Source organism: Bison bison, unplaced genomic scaffold, assembly GCF_000754665.1.
Source record: "Bison bison bison isolate TAMUID 2011002044 unplaced genomic scaffold, Bison_UMD1.0 scf7180017864389, whole genome shotgun sequence".
Lineage (NCBI taxonomy): Eukaryota > Metazoa > Chordata > Mammalia > Artiodactyla > Bovidae > Bison > Bison bison.
Window position 1 is genome coordinate 7,915,747 of NW_011494961.1, and position 23,366 is coordinate 7,939,112.

At 35.9% G+C, this 23,366-nt stretch overlaps 1 protein-coding gene across 1 annotated transcript in view; it reads left to right on the top strand.

Annotated features, from left to right (window-relative positions):
- Positions 1-23,366, top strand: part of COL25A1 (collagen, type XXV, alpha 1) — a 494,338-nt gene that overhangs the window by 460,543 nt on the left and 10,429 nt on the right. Inside the window, exons 24-30 of the mRNA XM_010858552.1 lie at positions 5,785-5,808; positions 6,435-6,479; positions 10,595-10,639; positions 12,815-12,895; positions 13,750-13,812; positions 14,444-14,494; positions 17,072-17,098. Of these exons, the coding sequence (XP_010856854.1) occupies positions 5,785-5,808; positions 6,435-6,479; positions 10,595-10,639; positions 12,815-12,895; positions 13,750-13,812; positions 14,444-14,494; positions 17,072-17,098 (336 nt within the window). The remainder of the gene's footprint in view (positions 1-5,784; positions 5,809-6,434; positions 6,480-10,594; positions 10,640-12,814; positions 12,896-13,749; positions 13,813-14,443; positions 14,495-17,071; positions 17,099-23,366) is intronic.

Consider the following 23,366-nt stretch of genomic DNA (forward strand, 5'->3'; position numbering starts at 1 on the left):
CTTCTGATTTTCCTAAATTATCACTATTTTGATGACCCCAATCTACTCAGAACCCTCAGTGACCCGCTTGCCTACTCTATCAAGTCTAAGCATCTCTATCTGATGTTTAAGCCCTATAACCCTGTCTTTTCTATACAGATTTTTTAATTTCTCCACAACATAGTTATCATATCTATAAAAATCACTCCTTCTTTTCCTGGTTCATCTTTTCCTTTCATTCATCTCTAAATCCTCTTCAACAATTCACTGCTGCCACCCAGACAAGTTCCTCCTCTGAATCCTTTTAAATATTAGCAGTCAGGACCAAGTGGTTTAACATTAAATTATTCTTCCAAATCCCCTGATTTACTTTAGTCTTGTCTCTTACCAAATTGTAAATTACTTGTTGACAGAAGACTTGTTGTATGGTTATTTTGACTCCCGCAATGTGTCCAACCCAGGTCTGGGAATGTAAATATTAAATAAAGTTATTGGTTGAATTAGTGATTATACTTAGTTCATATGCACAATCCATTTTTCTGCTTGAAAGTCAAATTAGTTGTTTTAAATATTTTTCTTGCTTGAATTTTTTTCCATCTATATGATTTCACTAGCATTACCAAATTATGGTAGATCTACTACACTTCTATGGATCCTTTGTTACAACTGTCATTTTTAACTAATAAAGCATTTATTACATAGTTTTTACAGAATCTGTCTTCAGCTTAGCCTATTTTTCATTCCTTTTCTTCTTCTGGTAAAGCACAAAGAAAAGCATGCTTACTGCTTGGAGAAACATCCCTTGGGCAGTGTGTTCAGTCAACAGCTTGCATGAGTGTTCCTCAGCACAAGTGGATTAGACTCAAGCAGTAGATTCTGGGCTCCTGTCAAGTTCTAGAACATGCTTTCTAAATTCCCCCCTGTTCCCCAGAAGTTGCTGTCTGCATGTATAAAGAAAGAAAAGAACAGGAAGTTTTGGTTACCTACTATGTTGTCAGAGTTCTTACTTATAAAATGTAGGGACACATTTTCAACTTTCTGAACAATATTGTCAATTTCCCTTGAACTGCTTCCAGTGGCACCATGATTCTTTTAACTACCTTTAAGAGGTATCCATTCTCTTATCTTCCAAGATATACTCCAATGTTTTTGGCCATGGCCATTTTATGGAAAAATTGTGGAAGAGTTTTAAAGCCTTTACATGAACAAGAGCTTGACATGAAGCAAACTACCCTTAGTCTAAAACCAAAATCTGCTTTGATTTCCCCTCTATTATTAACTAGGTGTGTCCCTTTGGGGAAATCACAAAATTATGTTTCATTGATCTGATCGTTAAATGAGAATGTTTCTAAATGGATCTTTTCTAAGATCCATAAAATCTAATATTATACTTAGAGTTTTTTTTAGGAGCTGAATATTCTTTGTTGATGTGCCTGAATACACTGTACTTTTTAAAAAAATCTAACACCTACATCTTGATATGAAACAAGAAATGTGCACTCACTTTCTTTTTTTACCTTCAGTTCTATTTGACTGTAAACGAGTCACTATCCATCACAACCAACTAGTTCATGTTTATGTCTCAATCTTCACTCAGTCAGTTCAGTCTCTCAGTTGTGTCTGACTCTTTGTGACCCCATGGACTGCAGCACACCAGGTTTTCCTGTCCATCACCAATTCCTGGAGCTTTCTCAAACTCATGGTCATCAAGTTGGTGATGCCATCCAACCCTCTCATCCTCTGTCGCCCCATTCTCCTCCTGCCTTCAATCTTGCCCAGCACCAGGGTCTTTTCCAATGAGTCAGTTCTTCACACCAGGTGGCCAAAGTATTGGAGCTTCAGCTCAGCATCAGTCCTTCCAATGAACTTTCAAGACTGATTTTGTTTAGTTTTAACTGGTTTGATCTCCTTGCAGTGCAAGGGACTCTAAAGAGTCTTCTCCAACACCACAGTTCAAAAGCATCAATTCTTTAGCACTCAGCCTTCTTTATGGCCCAACTTTCTCATCCATACAGAACTACTGGAAAAACCATAGCTTTGACTATATGGACCTTTGTTGGCAAAATAATGTCTGCTTTTTAATATACTGTCTAGGTTGGTCTCAACCTTAAGATTTATTATTCTTATGGAGTTATTTAGGCAACTAAGCATTGTGCTTGTAAATAACTTATTGTTATTTTTTCACTTCAAAACTATGTCTTTGTTTTCCCAATATAGTACTCTAGCAGATTGAGTACTTAATAAATAAATTAAATAGCCATTAGATTGAGAGGAAGTAATAGACACTTGTTCTTCTAGTTCTCTAACCAGTGATGGATAGTCACAGTTTTGCAAATTCTATGTCACTATCGCCTCCTCTTTAAAAAAAGGCCTGCAAAAAAAAAAAAAATTCTAGAGTAATTAGATAAATAAGAGCACATTATAGTTATAAAATATCACCCTAGAAATATAAAATTTTAATGTTGCCTCTATTGAAAATTGTTACAGGCATACCTCCTTTTATTATGCTTCACTTTATTGTACTTTGAAGATACTGCTTTTTTTTTTTTTTTACAAATTGAAAGTTTATGGCAACTCTGTGCCAAGCAAGTCTATTGGCTCCATTTTTCCAACAGGATTTACTCACTACATGTTTTTCTGCCACATTTTGGTAATTCTCACAATATTGCAAATCTGTTGATTTTGATTATATTTGTTATGGTGATCTGCGATTTTTTTTCCTCGCCCTGCTACGTGGCTTGCAGGATCTTAGTTCCCTGACCGGATCAAACCCCAGCCCACTGGACCACCAGGGAATTCCTTGTGATCCGTGATCTTTGATGTTACGGTTGCAAAAAGATTAAGACTCTCTGAAAGTTCAGATGATAGTTAGCATTTTTTAGTGTTAAAGTATTTTTATTGAAGTATAATTAATGTACAATATTACATATGTTACAGGTAAACAATACACTGATTTTTCATTTTTAAAGGTTATGGTTATTATAAAATATTGGCCGTGGTACAATATATCCTTGAGCTATAAAGTATTTTTCAATTAGGGTATGTACATTGTTCTTTAGACATAATGCTATTGCACACTTAATAGGCTGCATTACAGTTTAAACATAACTTTACTTACACTGGGAAATCAAAAATTTGTATGACTTGCTTTATTGCAATATTCACTTTATTTCAGTGGTGTGAAACCCTAACCCGCAATATCTCCAAGGTATGCCTATATTTACATGGACATTTGTCATAAGTCATTTTTTTTTTTTAAGGTGGTTATGTTTCCACAATTAGCAGCAAAACCTTTTCATTTAAAAGCTCTTAAAAGCTCTAACTGAAGCTTTTAAAATTTCTCAACACCATATAAACTAAACCTGTTCTCTAGGGTAAATCAGAGGTGATTTTAAGCTTGCTTCATTATAAGCCATGAAAGAAAATAACCTTTAATCTTAAAGCGATTCACATTAGCATCTAAGAGAATAAATTACCGAGCATCCTTCTAGCCGTCAACCAATTTACAGCTTTTCTATCTCATGCCTTCCATTTCACATCGCAACTCAGTAGAGAATGACATGGCTTTCTCCATCACTACCCAAAATTCTGGTTTTCAAATCATTACTGAAGTTCAGCAGAGAACCCTGCTGAGTTTATGTTGTGTTAACTTAGAGGAACCATATACAAGAAATCCAAAGTGAGCCAACATATTTGCGAAGTCCCTGAGTGTCTACACACTGGTTCTTCAGGATGGCAGTAACATTATGGTTTTGAGAAGTTGGCTTAGTTTTCTGTCATTTATTCTTCTGTTGACTGGGTGGAAACTACCCTGTATAATTTTTAGGTCTCACAAATATAGTTATTTAACAAAGTCATTTAAGCTCCATCTGTTCAATAGTTGAGGTTCCAATAATAATATTCTTTTATTTATGCAATTCATTATAAAACATGTTGTTATCCCTAAATTAAAAGAAAAAGACAAACTAGTTTTGCATTTAGGTGGAAAATGAAACATGTATGGCACAGATTGGAAAACTTCAGAGAGTTCAAATTTTAAACTACTCCCCTTTCTAAGCTTTTCTGGATTTGCTTTCTAGTTAAAAAAAAGAATTTTTAGTTGGAAGGCTATGGCAAGGAAATTATTTCTGCTCAGTAATTTTCTAATAGCCTTTTAAAAATGACTCATCTATATACGGGAGCTAAGAAGTAGCTTTCTCATCACCATAAATTCAACTCTTGGCCTAGGTAAATCCTTTAAGTATAAAATAAGTGGTGTCTTATGTTACATATATATGATGGTATAAAAATCTGGACCTTGATTTTTTTTATAACTTTGCCCCCAGTTTGTGGCCATTTTGCCCTTTACCTTAGAAGCAAACCTTACTGGGTTGTTTTTTCCTACCCTGTTCTCTCTGAAGCTATAAGGACTATGACTGATTTTACCATAGAATACAAACTTGCACCATCTCTACGTGTGCATAAATACATTGTTTCTAAGATATGATGACACTATATCACTAAAAACTCAAGTGTCTGAACTGAGATAGATAATGTTAAAATTATTTTTTACAACACAATAAAAACAGCACCTTGAATTAGATAATGGATTGGAGTAGTGCTTGGTGATGGACAGGGAGGCCTGGCGTGCTGCAGTCCATGGGGTCACAAAGAGTCAGACAGAACTGAGCAACTGAGTGACTGAACTGAACTGAACTGATGGAGTAGTGGAAGACAAAGGGATGGAGTTAAACTGATATTCACAAGGTCACACGTAACTGGACAGTGTTTTTTTCTAGGACCAGAGCTCCTAATAGAAAATGTTCTCCCCTCTAAAATCCCATAAAGTGGCACAGACCTTCAGCAGGCAATAAGCCCGAGCACTGTCCATCCTCCGCAACAAGAGAAGCCACCACAATGAGAAGCCACCACTAGTGTGTAGCCCCAGGTTGCTGCAACTAGAGAAAGCCTGTGCACCGCAGTGAAGACCAAGCTCAGTCAAAAATAAATAATTTTTAAGAAAAAAAGCTTTTTTAAATCAGCAAAAAAGAAAAGTGGTGCAGAAAAGAAAAGAAAAAAGTGCCTTACAGAAGTTTTTGTATAACACTTGGACTAGAAAATCTTAATACAAAAACATTTCGTGGATTAGGGATTGGCTGTTTTAGAGATTCACACTTTGATAGAATATATTTTGATACAGTATTCAAGCCCTTTAAGAAATAAGGTGAATCCCATGTCAGTTCCTATCTTAGTCTTGTCACACACACACACACACACACTTAAGCTAATTATAATACAACAAACAAGATACAAACTAAAAGACAAAAGCATAACTTACACAGTTAGATATTTCATTTTCTCTAATCAAGGTACTCTAGAAATAGAGCTTTTATGAATAGCCGAGTTTCTTAGCTCACAGTTATGCTGACAAACCACAGGTGCATACTATTTTACTTCATAATTTAAGTCAAGTGAATTAAACTTTTGACGTTTTCTTTCTCCTTTATCCATAGGGTTTTAAACAAAATTCTAAAAATAATTTGTAAAAAAATCTTTACAATCAGGATGGGGTGCACATGTATACCTGTGATGGATTCATTTTGATATTTGGCAAAACTAATACAATTATGTAAAGTTTAAAAATAAATTAAAATTAAAAAAAATAAATAAATAAAATATCAGGAAAAAAAAAAAAGGATGGTATGTTCTCAGTTTCTTGTCAGTTCTTACCAAAACATAATCCAAAAGTTGATTATTTCAGAAATGTATTACTGTACTTTGGCACACAATTAGGTAACTGTCTTTATCAATACATTTTCTCAACAGAGGATTACCACCTTAACAGTCACGGTAACTCCAATTGCATGATTTCTGTGGTTTGTGACTTTGTATTCAGTGTTGATGCATGCCGGTCATGATGGTACTAATGTAACCATTGTTTTTATCTGATAGTTAATATATTTTCTTATGTCAATAACCTTTTACAACATTTGCCCCAGTTGAGTCACTTTGTCTGCTTGGTTAAAAAAAAAAAAAAGTCAAGAAAAAATTTATTGCTATTTTTCTTAAAAGTCTTTGGTCTTATCTCAGTAATACAGCTTTGTTCTTTAGTGTTCGGGAAATTAAAGTGTTTGTGCCGGGTGGGAGAAGTGTTTCAGAAACAGAGGAAATATTAGGAAGTTAATTCAACCCTGAAAGATGAATGTGGAACAGGGCAGCAATGATTTTACATTGTCTTACAAATCAACTTGAGAGCATTATTTTAACCCAAATATGGTGGGGTGGTTTTTTTTGCATATATTTAGGTAGTTTTTATAATTCTGTAACCAGTAAATGTTTCCTCTTTGCAAATCAATATTGGAGGATATTTGATTATGATAGAAATTAGGGAAGTGTATAGTGTGCTTATTATTTAAAGCATATATTTTAATACAGATAGTTGCTATCTTTTAAAACTTTGTCTTTTCTGGATTTAGGGTCCCCCTGGACCACCTGGACCTCAAGGACTACAAGGGCCAAAGGTTATTATTTGTTTTATTTGTTTCCATTTACTATATATGGTGCAGAGAATCCATATTAAATATATGTGTCTTTGAAAATCAGTCTTATGAAATCCTGGAAGAGCTGAGATCAGCAATATTGCTTAAGAGAGCTGAAAATAGAAACTGAGTTCTGGACTGAAGGAAGAGGAATCAGAAAAAAGTAAAAATTAGGAAGGAAGTGAAAGAAATAGAAATGGCATTAAGTTTAGAGGGAGAACACTCAGAAAAACAGAGTATTCAACAAAGGAGAAATACGTTTTACAGAAATGGTAAGTGTAAAGAAACGCCTAATGTGGTATATGGAAAAAAGGCAAACATTTAAATCAAGAAGGATTAAAGGAAGATTTGCTCTGACATTAAATAAGATCCTTATCTTCAATGCCTTTGTAAAAAAGAATGAGAAAAGCTTCAGCATGACACATTCACAAATGATAATTTTAAAAACAATTTTCAGTCATGTTGACAACACATACTGTATATCCATTTAATTGTTCTGCCATTTAAACTTCATCTAATAAAACATACCTGGAGAAGGCAATGGCACCCCACTCCAGTCCTCTTGTCTGGAAAATCCCATACCAACTATAAACAGAAGGAATAAAATTACTTGATTATATCAAAAATTTATTGGTAGCATTAACTTTTTCTCTGCGAACTAAAGCTTATTCAGCCATGCTCAATCAGTTAACACATGGCCAGCAATTCTGTCTTTTCAGGACTGAACTACATATGTTGAAATATGACTTTTGTCATTGGGTTTTTTGTAGATGATTCAAGTGGTGTCAAAATCCATCTTTTATTTATGCCTCATAAGGCAGTTTATTTGCAAAATCTATCACACTCACACGCAAATGCACACATCAGTTTTTGTACTTTTCCGTTTCAAGATACTTAAAAACAGAAAACTAGCACATAGAAACAATTATTTTTTCTATTAGAAAAAGGAATACAGAGTAAAATATTACTAAGGTCCTTGGCTATGTGAGATATATTTAAAACATAGACTCTAATTTCAAACAGATTTCATGTATAACATTAATGTACGTTTGGGGATTTTTTACTTTTTATTTCTCCACCACATTCTGGTCCCTAAGAGATATAACACAAAAAAATGCTCCAATAATATACAGCCTATATTCCTGGTAAACAAGTTGACCTGAATCCCTTTTCTTTATTTTTTTTTCTAGATTTGAATATTTAATATAATTCACTAAATTTACAAAAATAAATTAAACTTTCAGATTTAATTACACAATTTATTTAAAATATTGATAGTATAGTTTGTAATTTTTGTAATATAGGTTGTTTCAGTTATTTTAGAGACAAGAAACATTTTTTTAAAGAAATAGAACTTAAATAATACGTGCATCTAGAGGTTCCTTGAAGAGATGGTGACAATCATGACATACAGAGTGGTTTATGTCATTAAATTAAAATAGTCTATCTCTTCTTTGATAAAATAAATTCATGATCTGCAATCCCATTGCAGTATTTGATATGGTATGCGAAAGTCATTGGGTCCCTGTTCTTTAATATCTTGGTGAGCTAGACTAGAAAATCTAAAAGAAAATCTGCAGATTCCTTTTTTCTCTGTGTAGAGTCAACCAAGGTCAGAGTTCCTTGCTTTATCCCCTCACTTGACTAAGTCTCCAGAAGCAAATTGTCCTCAATGCTAAATGTGTGCCTTATTCTGTACAAACTTCAAAAAACTTGAGACTTGACTCTTCTTTGTAGCTCAGAGGCCTGCAGAAGCCCAAAAGGACTTGACCCAAAAGAGGCAAGAAGGACTACCTAGCCAAGAAATCTATGTTGTTAAAACCTACATCCCCTGTTTTTTATAATTCAACTGCTATTCATTTAGTAATCATATCAATCAATAATTAATTGGTGGACCTCTATTCCATGATAAGTACTATTACCTAGTAAAGATAGGAGGATATAATAAAGGGTTTCATCAAGGAGCTGTCAGTTCAAGGATGGAGAAAGGAAGGTAAAGGCACAGTTATTAGTACATAGAGTAAGTGCATTGGGTAAGAAGCATATAGGAAGTGTGCTCTCTGCCTTGGGGTCAAGATTTACTTGGAACTGAAAGTGAAAGCAACAGAAATTGGCCAAATGAATGTCTAGACAAGTAGGGTGGGGACGGGGTTAGTCATCCTCCTTTACCTCTTACCTGTTAGCCTTCCCACCTTGCTGGTACGCTGGCCCACCTCATACACTGACAATCATCTTGTAATTGGGATCCTGGGTTAGCTGATACAGTCTTTGATGCTTTCCATGAGCTCCCCTTGATAAAGCTGGGATAATTGGAGTGAGATGTGCCTATGAACTGGAGTCAGCAAATGCAGTGTGAGTCAAATATAAAACTCATTCCTGCTCAGGACTCAGAGCCTCAGACTGAATGTGAACCAAGTCAATTAGTATTTCTCCTTTCTTTATCAAACCAGGACTGTTTGACTTCTTATATATCAAATGTGCAAGCTAAGTTGCTTCAGTAGTGTCTGACTCTTTGCAACCCTGTGGACTGTGGCCCTCCAGGTTCCTCTGTTCATGGGATTCTCTGGGCAAGAATACTGGAATGGGTTGCCATTTCCTTCTCCAGGGGATCTTCCCAACCCAGGGGTCGAACCCCCATGTCGTATGTCTCCTGCATTGGCAGGTGGGTTCTTTACCACTAGCTCCACCTAGGAAGCCCTATACAAATAACTCTTTACAAACTACATTTGGTGGGTGAAGGATAAATAATTCATGAACTGTATTTTTGTTTTAAACATTTGTGAGTCACAGTTTGGAAGGAAAAACGTAGCAACCATTATCCAACCCAGAGTGCTGACAGATATTCAGATTGCATGAGACTAGGGCTTAACCAGTTGCAGCCAACCTCAGCAGACTTGTTTGTGGCAAAATAAACTTTGCCACTACCACAAAGAGCAGGAAATCTAGAATTTAAAGGAAGAAAAAAGTGTTTTTCTTTTTTTCATTTGTTTGTCATGCCTTCCTTTAACATTTGGAAGGATCAAATTTCACACTATGACCAAACAGCTCTTAAAGTTTTTACCAGGGAAAGAAGCTCCAACCATTTCATATTGTGGTTTATATTGTGGTTTATAACATCACCAAACAAGGCTTTCTAGAAAAACAGCCTCAAGTCAGCTTCCTTGGAAATCTGTCTGTAAGGCAAACCATTCACTCACTCCAAAGAACTCGTTTTACAAAGTTTCCATGATGTGGAAATCAGAGATATTTATAATGGGATCTACCTAAATGACCCATTGATATAATATCTTATCTTTCAAAGAATTTGCTTGTTCAGTACGTTTCTGACTGAAAGGTGACTGGACATTTGTTGTTTGAATAAATCTCCAGCATGTTGTTTAAATTTGTTTTTAATGGAACATCTTCAGTTAAGAAAAATAAATCCATGTATTTGAGGTTTGTCAAGGGTTCTAATAAATCATAATATGAATAGTAACTTTAGTTCATTCCTAGCATAGTATAGGAAATTGAATTGATCCCAAAGTAATTTTCTGTGGATTAAGATATTATCTGATTTATGATATCCTTCAGTGAGGCTTATCTGGAAATAGCACATTCACAATCATTATGAATTTGTATTCACTGTTCAAACAATGTCAGGTGAAATATTATAAATGTATGTGGCTTTGCATGTTATTTTTTCTTAAGTTAACTGCTATGGTTTTGCTCTTTTCTCAAATTTGAAAATAAGAGACATCATGCAGATTTTTTAAGGAGAAAAAAATTAATTGAGGCATATAGGTTGTTGCTATAGGATATGCTCTGCCATCAAATGATAGCAATTTTTTTAGCCTGAATCGCATATGAGGGGATAAAATTTTTAAAAATGCTAGATCTTATTTAGCTACAGACAAATATTATTATACATAATATTCAAAAAATGTTATTTCACTTTGTGTAATGATGCGGTATGATGTAATAACATATTCAAGTTAGGATGCATTTGCTGAAAAGTTAAATTGTACTGTTACCAGCTAGCATCATTTTTTGCATCATTTTTAGTGTAGTATGCTACCAATAATAAAGAAGAAGCTAGCCATTAATTTTTATCTTAACAGGGAGAGCCAGGATCTCCAGGAGTCCCAGGAGTTGATGGAGAGCAGGTAATTTTCAAAGCTTTACACTGTCATTTAAAGCATTTATTATATATATATAATATAAAGCATTTAAACCTTTTATTATAGGTTTGAAGACATTGTTGATATATAATATTCTCTTTTTTACCTTCTGTTCTAGAGATGACATTAACTTTAAAAAGCAATTAGTTTTAACTGGACATTGCTTTTCTTTGTAGAAACATGCAAGTTATATGATACCTTAGATTTGTCTTAAAAACTCTGATCAATCTACCAATGACATATGAATTTTTATTAGACTTGTAAGATCATTACCAATTTAGTAAGAATTATCTAATTCTTATCAGTGAATACAAATTAATTTAAGATTTAAATCTGTGACTGTAGTTTTTACAAAATTAGATGTTGCTTACACATGTTATTTTGATATTGTTTTATTTTCCCAAATAAAGATTACACCAAATTTTCTAGATCATTAGAAGAGACAGAAACAAGCAGGACACTTGTAGTTTTGTAGAATATGACAGTATCTCTGAGGGTTTCCCCCTAACACAGAGATTGGCAAACATTTTTGATGAAGGACCAGGGAGTAAATGTTTTAGGCTTTACAGACCATATACATTCTCTATCAAATTTTTAAATTTTATTTTAAACATTCAGCCTGTACAAAAACAATTTCTGAGCTGAATTTGGCCCTATGCCATGGTTTGCTCACCCCTGAAAGAAATGAATCTGACAAGGCAAATGTGGACAATATTCAATATTTAGAGAGTCTAAGCACAAGAATTAGTTTCAAGATATCTGATGTTTTCTGGGCTTCCATAATTTACTCAAGAAATGACTAAAATCAAGAAGATCATAAGAAATCAAGGACATTATTTATACAGCTTGTGGAATAAACTCCTCAGAAGATTGTATTAGATAAGTAAATTAAGAGAAGAGTTATTTTAATATGAGTTGTATATTGAAATCATATAATGTCACACTAAATTAACATGTGGTAGCTAAAAAAAGACTTTAGATGATCCACTGTATCCATCGGAGATCACATTAGCATTTAAAAACGCAGTGGTTTTTCCCCAGTTAATCATTATAAATAATTTGATATATATTATGATATACTACATAGACATCCCTACACATACAATAGCTGAATTTTTTTCTACAGGCTTTACAAAATCTTCTATACTAGGTCCATTGGGTTGGCTATCCTGCTGCTATTACTAGATTCCTAAAATCAACCAGCTTTAAGATCCATCTATCTATTTAGGTACCCACCCGTCCTCCTAATAGATGACTCTAAAGTAGGTGCTATGAAATAGGTATAAGTAACAAGAAAAGAACCTTCCTATCCTTAAGTAGTTTTTAGTACAGAAAAGTTGGACAGGTTATTGCAACCAGGAAGCCCTATAATCATAACTGAAATAGCTATGATCATCTCTGCTGAAGAGTGGGCCATCTGGTCATAGTGAAGTAAGCCTCCTTGGATAAAAATGCTTAATGATGTACATTAATTTCAGCCTTAGCATTGAAAAAGTCCTATGTTTGCCTTCAGAATCCACATATATCTATTTCCTCACTGTAAAACAAGAATAAAAATCACATCCTGGATCACCTCAGAGAGATGTCATGAGAACAAAATAAGAATACAAAGTGGAAGTATTTCTAAGCATTAATTGAACATGAGTGTGTAATGAGTGATCTCCCAGTCTGTGGACTGAACCATTGAAAGCTGGTGACTGGAACTTCTGCCTACAGTTAAGGAAGGATAGGGGATGTATAATGAATGGAGATGGGAGAAACTCATTTGTACCTTTCTTACTATAACACTAGGTCCTGGTTCAAAATGTGTACTGTTCTGTTATGCGTTAAGTCCATTAAGTTGTTTTCAGGACTGATGACATAGAAGTAGCTACCAGGTGAAAATGTGGAATCAGAAGAAATGATGTCAACACTTATGCTTATGCTTTTCATACTTAAACGGCCTAAGCAGTAGAATTTAATCTCTTCCATTACAAGGGGAAATTATAGTGATTAATGTAGAAGGTTGCTGTAAGAGATAACTCTACCTAAAAATGAAAATCAGAATCATCTCAGCATAGGGTCCATTTGTTGACAAAATTGATCTGGAATTCCATTTTCCCTACTATGTAACCATCGATGGTCAGTATGATTCTTAAGTGCAAACCGTGTCATTTGTAGGGACTCAAAGGCTCAAAGGGAGACATGGGGGACCCAGGTATGCCAGGTGAAAAAGGAGGAATTGGACTTCCTGGACTACCGGTATGTTTATACTCTTAAAGATGTGTTCATATTGAGATAAATCAAATAATCAGAAAATAGTTGTATTATTAGCTGCAGTCTCATCCAATGATTTATATAATGTTTTTATTTTTAATATTTGAGGTATTTTTGGTTAATTACTACGACTAATTAACTAAGGCACTGGAAGAAGTTTTAAAGCATCTAACCAAATGAATTACAAAATAAACCTTTATGTTTTCTTGATTTTCACTAGAAGATAGTAAAATAAATAGAGTTGGTCATTAACATAAGGTGTAACCAATCATTTTTAAATAAATCATAATTTTAAAACCAAAAAGTACAGAATAATTAAAAACAAATTACAATAGAAAGTGTTCTCCTAATGTGTGCAGTATTATGGGGTGATGTTTTTATGGTTTTCCCCATAATATTTGCTGAGAATTTGGAGATGTAAATGTAGAAAAATACAGGAAAAAAATATAGAAAACCTCACTGCCCTAGATCATTTTTTAAAACTAGGAAATGCATAAATGTCAGTGAAAACTAAAAGACTGCTATTTAAAGTCAGCACCACCATTAAAATATGTTAGAATAGGACATATTTAGCAATGTATAATTTAACCCATCAAGCATAACTTAGTTTTTATTTACCTTATAGTTTATTTCAGAAATCATCCACAATCCTAGGGATTTGAGGAAGTTTGCTGCTTAGCTTGAAACTAAAATGCAAGAAGATAAATCCTTGTCTTACATATCATGTTGCATGATATTATAACAATTTCAAGAGGATGATGGATTTGGGGAGAAAATTCAGCTGTTCCTTATACTTTGCAAGTAACTTGACCGGCTCCACTCTTAATGGTTATTTGTAGGGTGCCAATGGAATGAAAGGAGAAAAAGGAGACTCGGGATTGCCAGGTCCACAGGGCCCTTCCGTAAGTCCGTGGTGGTTCAACGTTCATGGTTCCCGAAAAACCCTGAAATGGACCAGTTATTTACCAACTTCAACCCGTGCCAGATGGCTTATCAACAGTAGAAAGACCATGATCCTCTTGGTCTGTCAAGCTATACAAGAAATATCTGTCAGCCTTGTACAGGGAGAGACAAAAGTGTCTCAGAGGTCTGAGTTTGAAGCAATTTTTCAGAGGACTGTCTAATCCTGAGGAGAAAATCAGTGGTTTTCCCACGATGCTTGTGGGTCAAGCTCTGTGCACATAGAACCTACATTTTTTTCTTGTTTTTTCTCTCCAGAGCTTAGTGAAATATTTGAAAGTTTGAATGTGGTTGTAGCATTATAGCATTTCTTGGTAATCAGTTGCTTCCTTTTCTTTTAATGTGCTTTTGATTTATTCTGGCTTTTGTAGAACAATTGTATTTTTTTTTTAAGTTTGTTTTTTTTTTCTCACAAAGGAATTTCCAAATGTACAGAATCAAGCACATTACTTCTTCCAGTATCCTTCCTCTGCAACCATTAATGGCCTGAGCAGAGCCCTAGCTTGAGACTCAAGCCTAACTGCCTTATCTAAATGAAGTGACCAAATCTATATTTATTTTCCTGACATGCAGGTCATAGGCCCACCAGGCCCACCAGGTCCCCACGGCCCACCAGGCCCCATGGTAAGTTTCCCTTCTCTCCAAAATGGAATCATTTGTTTAAGAGCATACCTCCAGAGAAAGCATGAACTCATCCCTCAAAACAGCCAGCTTGTATCTGGTACTTCCCAGGCGGAAAATAGGAGGTGTTGTTCTGATTTTACCGTGTTGTCTTTCACTGTCCCAACCATATCTGTTGGAAAGCAGTAGGGGAGTTTTGCGATAGGAAATCTGAAGAAATAGGTTCAGCAAGTTTTACTGTACCCTCTCTGGTGACTAACACCACACAGAATCTGCAGTGTGGGAGACCCCCATTCGATCCCTGGAACAGGAAGATCCCCTGGAGAAGGGAAGGGCAACCCACTCCAGTATTCTTGCCTGGAGAATTACATGGACAGAAGATCCTGGCAGCTATAGTCTATAGGGTTGCAAAGAATTGGACACGACAGACCAACTAACCCTTCACTTTCGCATAGTATGAACACTGAAAAATCATTTTAACCAATCACTGTTCTAGGCCATTAATACCGTAACAAGTTTAATATTTATAGCTATTAATGAATGTTTTTTAACAAACTTTGGTGGGAGAGAGGGGTCTGAACCCTACATGACTTTTGAGATTTTAGTTCCCTGACCAAGGACTGAACCTGGGTCCTTGATAGTGAGAGCTCAGAGTCCCGACCACTGGACCACCAGGGAATTCCATGTTTCTGACGACAGAGGATGAGATGGCTGGATGGCATCACTGACTCGATGGACGTGAGTCTGAGTGAACTCCTGGAGTTGGTGATGGACGGGGAGGCCTGGAGTGCTGCGATTCATGGGGTCGCAAAGAGTCAGACACGACTGAGCGACTGAACTGAACTGAACTGAACTGAACCAACTTTGAGGGTTGTGACCCTTTAATGAAATATTCAATAAGAACATTTATAAAACAGTATGAAAACAGAAGCTCACTTCTACACATGATATGTTAATATATTGTTGGATCTTTTTCTTTTCCCTTTTTACGTGCTTTGGCAAATACAGTGTTCACTGCAGATATCTTTCAGTGACCAGTGGAGAAATGACTGTGTCCTCATAGAATTCATGTTCGGTGAAGAAGGTAGCCATTAAGGCAGCATAATTCTCCAAATGTCTACCTAATGACTGTTGTATTAAGGCTGAAACTAGAAGGCAGAATGCTCCAAATGCTTTTGACTGGGACGGATTGGGAACAAGTCAGGCAGCCTCTTAGGTCACATTCATCTTGAAGGTGACTCAATAAACCATATGTCTTCAACCCCGGAGATTAAACAATGTGTCAGTCTCTCTTTACTCCAGTTGTGCTCCAAGAAAGAGCATCATTGGAATGGTCTAAACCACAGAGCATAGCACCAGATCCCAATCATCTACTGGGTTTCTATTTCATACCACAAAACAGTTATAATTAACCATATTTTTATAAACCTAAACGGTTCCTTAAGAATCAAGAAAATGGCATACCTTTGGCTTTTCTGTACTCCCACCACTTTGTTAGAAAATTAAATTTAAAATGCTATATCCGTTCAAATTACAAAATTAATTAGTTTAAAGGAATTTAAAACCACTTCTAAAATGAAATAATACTTGATAAGATGACCACTTCCTGAAAATGTTTATGCACAACTTATTCAAAAGGAAAATGTTATTCCAAAGTAGACATGTATAACAAATCTATCTATTGCTTGATTTAAAAAAAAAAAACTTTTTCCTCTTGTACGATTTTGCTGACAAGTATTTAAATACTCCTGTCTCCAAATAGTTTATTTAAATGACTTGAAATTTAAAGCAATCCACAGTAACCTTTATTTAGTTAATTTAGCTTAGCTAATTAGTCTCTATATTTAGATTTTCCACAAAATACATGGGAAAAGCCCTGACTATGGATGTGTTATGACTTCCTTCCATTGTTCAAGAGTTATTACATTTGAGCCTTGAATAATTCATCTTTGTAAAAATAAATGCATTCTAAATACCAATGTTTAGCACTCCTCTCCTAGAATCCTTTTCTTAGCCTTAAATTAAAGAAATGATCCAACAGGGTTCCAAACTTGACTATCAGTCTCCTCACTTTCTTCCTCCTCTAGATTTTTCAAAACCTTGAGGTTAGAGGAGTTAATAATTGAAAAGATCTCCTCTACTGATACTTAAGAGTTCCAAATGTATTTTTGGCAAATTTCTGTCTTTTAAGGTTGACCTCTATTTCATATAAATTCATAATGTATCTCACATAGTCCACCTAGATTTTTTTCAAATAGGAATTTGAGAAATAGAAGTAGTATGGGTTCACAAACACTTTTTTCTGGGTGTTTTTTTCCCTCCCTTGTAACCCTGGCAGATTCCCCTCTCCCTGTCAGAGATACTCAGCAGAAAGAATTGCTATTAATGTATTTCCTATTGCAGAGCTGTCCACGAGCTGGAAGGAACTTTCACTGAGTGTTAATACCCACTGGCCTGCCTCTAGCTGTAGATCAAACAAGATTCTTGTTTTACATCTCTTTTGTTACTTCATATAATAGTCACTTCTGCTGAGAAACAGTGATTCAGTTCTTAATTAAAAGCTGTGTTTTCCGTTTTCAGGGACCCCATGGGCTTCCTGGACCAAAGGTAATCCAACAAATCCCTTGTTTGTTTGATTCTATTTCATTGTTAATCATGGAGAAGCATGACAGACGCATGCCTGTCCTGTCTTATTTATTTGTCAAGTAATGTTGATAATCTTTAAGCCTTTAAGTATCCAGATGTTTAAATTTCACAAGGAATGACTTGCCACAAATTTAAGTGATATCACCTGGAGATTAATTAGTCCTCATTTTGCCTTTTTCCTTGTCACTATGTCAGTTTCTTAAGTTACTAATCACAATATTATACTCAAAATCAACATTCCAAAAGGAAAACAAAAGTGAATCTGATGAGGTTCTGAGACTAGTCCAGATGCTCTTTCTTAGTATGGTGTCTCTAGTTATATATTCAGATGGTATTGGTTGATACTTCTTATTTGTCATAATAGCAGTACTGCATCTAAATGCTTTGATTGTCCAGCATCTTAATTTTGCATTTCCCTGTAAGTCACTAGTGTATAATGAGGTAGGGCATATCAAGTGTGCTATACTGAGAAGATTACATCACATACATGTATTCTACATTTGACCTAACAAGAGAACAATGGAGGATAGCCCTTCCTTGTCAGAATTAGTGCAGGTCAAATCGTGAAGATGGATGAAGATGTGTTCTTTGCCTTCGTGTAGACCAAGAAGACACCTTGGAGGATTAATATGAGACAGACTTCTTCCAGCGAGCGTCTGGGATAAGGACCCATCTTCTAATCTCAGCTTTGTCACTGACAGGCCATGAGTCACCTTGGGCAGATTATGTCCCCTCTCTAATCCTTCCTTTACTCGAGGAGTTAACTTGCCTCAGAGTGTTGTGATGATTGGATGAGGTGTGATTACAGAACACTTAGCAGAAGGTCTGTGCAGCTGTTGATAAACACCCACTACATGTCAGCTGTTGTGGCACTCCTGTTTTGATGCTTTGTTCTGAACAGAAAAATTTAGCTAGTCCTCAAGGCTGCTTGGGGGCTTCGCTCGTGGCTCCGATGGTAAAGAATCTGCCTGTGATGCAGGAGACCTGGGTTCAATCCCTGAGTCGGGAAGATCCCCTGGAGAAGAGAATGGCAACCCACTCCAGTATTCTTGCCTGGAGAATCCTGTTGACAGAGGAGCCTGGCAGGCTATAGTCCATAGGGCCACAAAGAGTTGGACATGATTGAAGCGATTTAGCATGCATGCATGCATGCGAGGCTGCTTGAAAGAAGATTCACGACTCTTGACAGCTCCTCAGTAGTGAGCTGATGCATTTAGTGGAGATGGGTTGGGGGAACACATAAATGCAACGTTGGCACTGAGTCGAAAAGCCCATAGGCAGCCCACTGTCTCTTCTGAGGATTCCCTCTGGCCCACCCCACTTTCGGGGTGGTACAGGGATTGCTCTGACTCCAGAAACCTGAGTTTCCTTTTTGAGGTAAAGTAGGTGACTCAGCCAAGAAAGGAAAAAGTTCATGCCTCTTTATTCTTCTTAAAATACTTTACCTTCTGGTAAGGCCAATGAGTGACAGTGTCTCAGTGGCATGAATTATTGTTTAAGATAAGGGCACTGTTGTAGGGGTCAAAAGAGAGAGATTATCTATCAGCTTTGTCTTAGTACTTATCTAACCTCCTTGGATCTCTCTTCTCACACTGGACTAAATACTATTTCCTTCTCTTGGTCTCTCTTTGGATTTTAAGGTACTGCTAAGGACCAGATTAATTGTAATGACTCAGGCCAAAGCCACCAAGATCATTTTTAATTCTATGAGTCATTCAGTTACCCCATCACCATTAAATTAATAGATGCCCAAGATCCTTTTGATATCTACAATGCAGTTATTTACTTTGCTTACACTTAACTTCAATTGTTACTTAAATCATAGATTTCAGAGAATTAAAAGGTTGAAAGCCCCATATAGATTACCTGTGCTAGCCCCTTGATTTTATAAATATTAAACTATGGGCTCAGAAGATTTAGGTTGTTTTCCCTAAATTACACTGCTAAGTAAGTGAAAGATCTGGGACTATAATTTAGGTTCAGAGTTGAAATTTTTGGCCCAAAATTGGGAAAGGAGTATGACAAAGCTGTATATTACTTAATTTATTTGCAGAGTATATTATGCAAAATGCCAGGCTAGATGAATCACAAGCTGGAATCAAGATTGCCAGGAGAAATATCAAGAACCTCAGATATGTAGATGATACAATTCTAATGGCAGAAAGTGAAGAAGAACTAAAGAGCCTCTTGATGAGGTTCAGAGGAGAGTGAAAAAGCTGACTTGAAACTCAACATTCAGAAAACTAAAATCATGGCATCCGGTCTCACCACTTCATGGCAAATAGAAGTTGAAAAAGTGGAAGCAGTGACAGATTTTATTTTCTTGGGCTCCAGTATCACTGCAGACAGTGACTACAGCCATGACATTCAAAGACCTTTGCTCCTTGAAAGGAAAGCTATGACAAACCTAGACAGTGTATTAAAAAGGAGAGACATCACTTTGCCGACAAAGGTCCAAATAGTCAAAGCTGTGGTTTTTCCAGTAGTCATGTACGGATGTGAGTGTTGGACCATAAAGAAGGCTGAACACCAAAGAATTGATGCTTTCAAATTGTGGTGCTGGAGAAGACTCTTGAGAGTCCCTTGGACTGCAAGGAGATCAAACCAATCAATCTAAAAGGAAATCAGCTCCAAATATTCATTGAAAGGACTGATGCTGAAGCTGAAGCTCCAAAAGTTTGGCCACCTGATGGAAAGAGTTGACTCGCTGGAAAAGACCCTGATGCTGGGAAAGATTGAGGGCAACAGGAGAAGGGGTTGACAGAGGATGAGATGGTTGGATGCATCACTGACTCAACAGACATGAATCTGAGCAAACTCTGGAGGATAGTGAAGGACAGGGAAGCCTGGCATGCTGCAGTCCGTGGGGTCGCATAGAGTCAAACATGACTGAGCAACTGAACAGTAGGCTACCTTCTCAATTAATGCTCACTGCTATCAATGTGTGATTCCTCACCAAAGAAATTCATAGCTTACCAAGGCTGCCCTGTCTAGTCATCATCTCAAGATCACTTGCTAAATCAAAATCCGCACACATGCAAAGCCATGAATCTCAAGTTTCAGTCAGTTAACTGACATTGATTGCTGAGCCTTGGCTTTAATCTCACATTGATTCTAGCTCTGTGACAGTCACAGGATCATACTTCCTATCTCAGAACTGCCTGAATCCACTAAGTCATGCCAAGGTCTATATTATTTTGTGACCCCTTTGAAAGTTCAAATATAGAGCACGGTTCCATGGATGAGTCTGGCTCACTGTTCCCTAGAATTTCCTGATGAGGAGAATTACCTGGGGGACATTAACAATATCATTCCTACTATTAACAATATCGTTAATATTAATGTTAATGTTCCTATTAACAATATCATTAATATTAATGTTAATGTTCCTATTAACAATATCGTGCTACTGTGGCCTAGGGGGGGCCCTCGACTCTTTACCAAGCACTGCACTGACTTTCATCTTCAGGCAAATAGGGGAGAAATACTGCCCAGGTTAATAATCCTTCCTGCCATGCAGGCATAATCTCTCCCCTCTCCCACCCCCACCACTCAAGATTGTATAAGCCATTTGAAAATGAAACCATCTTTCTTTCTCAAGTCTTTCAAGATCTTATGATTAAATTAGTATCTATACTTAAAAGGTGAAAAGTGGACAGGTCACAATTCTATTTCTAACATGCTGCTGCTAATAGAAAAGAGTGTATTGCATTTTTAGATTTTTAAAAACAGAGTTGAGAATTTATCACTTTTCATGACTTTTATAATGTCACATTAAGTTAACTTCAAACCTCCTTTATTCTAACTATTTATTTATTAATTATTATTTATTTTAACTAATTATTCTAAATGTTTAGAATATTCTAACTATTTATTAATTTATTAACTATTTTTTTCTACTCTATTTATGGTTAGTAAAACCCATAAAAGTTTTGTGATCTTCACATTCTCTTCCAGGGTTGGCTATTTGTTGTCTATCCTATCGATTAATCCACATAGGGGCCTGACTTGGCAATGTCCATGAATGAGGAGTCACCAAATGGCATTACTTCAAACATTGGCCTCTACATTTATCACAATCCCCTGGACAAAATGCTTAAAGGCTTAAAATATTCGTTTGTAACACTGTCCTGCATATTCCAGTTTTCTATTCCAGCAGAGTGGCTCTTTCCTGCTGAACATCCTTGCGCATCCTCTACTCTGACTGTTTTGATTTGCTTGGTCAGAACAATGTAGCATAACACTAATTTCCTTGAACTAAAACTGAAAATATTGGAGCTCAGCCATATACTTTTTTGGCCATAAGGAGCAGATTTTCTAAGGAATTTTGCTTCCTAGAAAATTATTTAATTCCAGCTTGTCCATTTTTTGCATTTTTTAAATTCGTTTCGAACTGGTGCAAGACAAATCTAGCCTGACTCTGCTGTTACCTAAAACTGGAATCTGCAACCGTGTCAGAGACTGGCTCTCTTCTCTCACAGTTGAAACACCCATGATAGCAACCAAAATTGGCATTTGCTTTTGCATTTAGGGTGAACCAGGGTTAAATGGTGTTAAAGGATTGAAGGGTGAACCAGGTCAAAAGGGTGACAGAGGACCCCTTGGTCTTCCAGTAAGTAAAGAAAACTTTCCATTTCGGTGCAAATCTCAGACTATTCTTTCTACCCTAAGTAACAACTCTGGTTTACTCGGTGACTACCATACAGTTGAGATTTCTGTAATTAGAAAACATATTGTGTTCAAGCAGAGCTCAGCCCAGTTTTATTTTCTCTGATGTCTGCTCATGTGTCAGAGGAAGACCCCATAACAAACAACACCATGAGTGTTCAATTACATGCGTGCCAGCCTTCCTCTTTTACAGCTGACAGTTCTTCCCCCATCACCCTCCCCTTTAAAGAAAATGTTATACGGATTGTTTCATAATTTCTCCCAAACGCTTTTACAGTTTAGTGTAGTGTAAGATCCTCCCTCAATTTTCATTTTTTCTTCTTCGATACTGGAAAGCACAGCCCTTGTCAGTGGCAGGTGTGCAGCTGGCCATTGCTGAAGGCGTGAGCTCAGTGCCGTGGCTCCTACATTAATCAGTCACATCGTGGTCTAAATGTTGTGTGTTGTTTGTGTTGGAAATGCCCTCTTATGAGGTTCTTGTGGCAATTATAAATAGTATGGAAGAAGTATTTCGCAGTTTTTTAGAGATTTTTTTATTTTGAATGAAAAGATTGCATCTTTTATGCTCTTTATGCTAGTCTTCTTTCTGCAATAACTAAAAAGTTATTAAATGATCATTAAATATAGGGTTTTTTGTTTTGGGCCACACTGTGTGGCATACAGGATCTTAGTTCCCTGACCAGGACTTGAACTGTGCCCCCTGCAGTGGACACACAGAGTCCTAATCACTGAACTTCCAGGGAATTCCTAAATGTGAGCTTTAGTTTCAAGCTCTTTTTTTTTAATTTCAAGCTTTTTAATATTCTTTCTATTCAGTGAATGCAGATAAAAATCAGTAGAGAACATTATAGATTACATTATTAAAATATGACATAAAAATGGTAATAGAAAATATTTCATATACATATTTTATGCATAAAAAATTGGTGACTACTTATTTTACTTTTTCCACAGGTACTGTATTATAAGTACTAAAGTATTCCTCTTGATAGCCAATGCCTTACATAATTTCAGGCATATAGTAGATGCTTAATATGCATTCATTTATTAAATGAATGATGTAAGTCTTACATTAGAATATAGGTTAAATCACACCAATTAAATCATGCCACAAGTGTGAAATCCAAAACCTCTAAAACGACTGTGAGTCAGGAATTCACATTCCAGGTAAATATTAATATAATATTATTTGTGTAAAAATTTTATCATCCCCTTATTTATTTTTAAATCCTATAATAGTGGTGGCTCTGAAGAAAGTATCAAAAAAGCAAAGTAAAAATTTGGATTTCTATTTTACTTAAACCCTCAATTTTATTTCTTTGAAGTTTGCCCTAATTTCAAATTTAGGATGGTCAACCATTTTTATGCAACATTTAGCCAAAAGCTCTACATCTTCTAGCTCTAAACAAACAAAAACACACACATTTTTAAAAATTTTAATCATTTCTAGCTAAATTAAATTTTGCAGTTATAATCTGATTCACAATAGGATTGTACAGAAGGAATTGTAAAATAAAAAAACTAAAAGTACCCCCAAATGTATGATGTAGCATCATTGGTA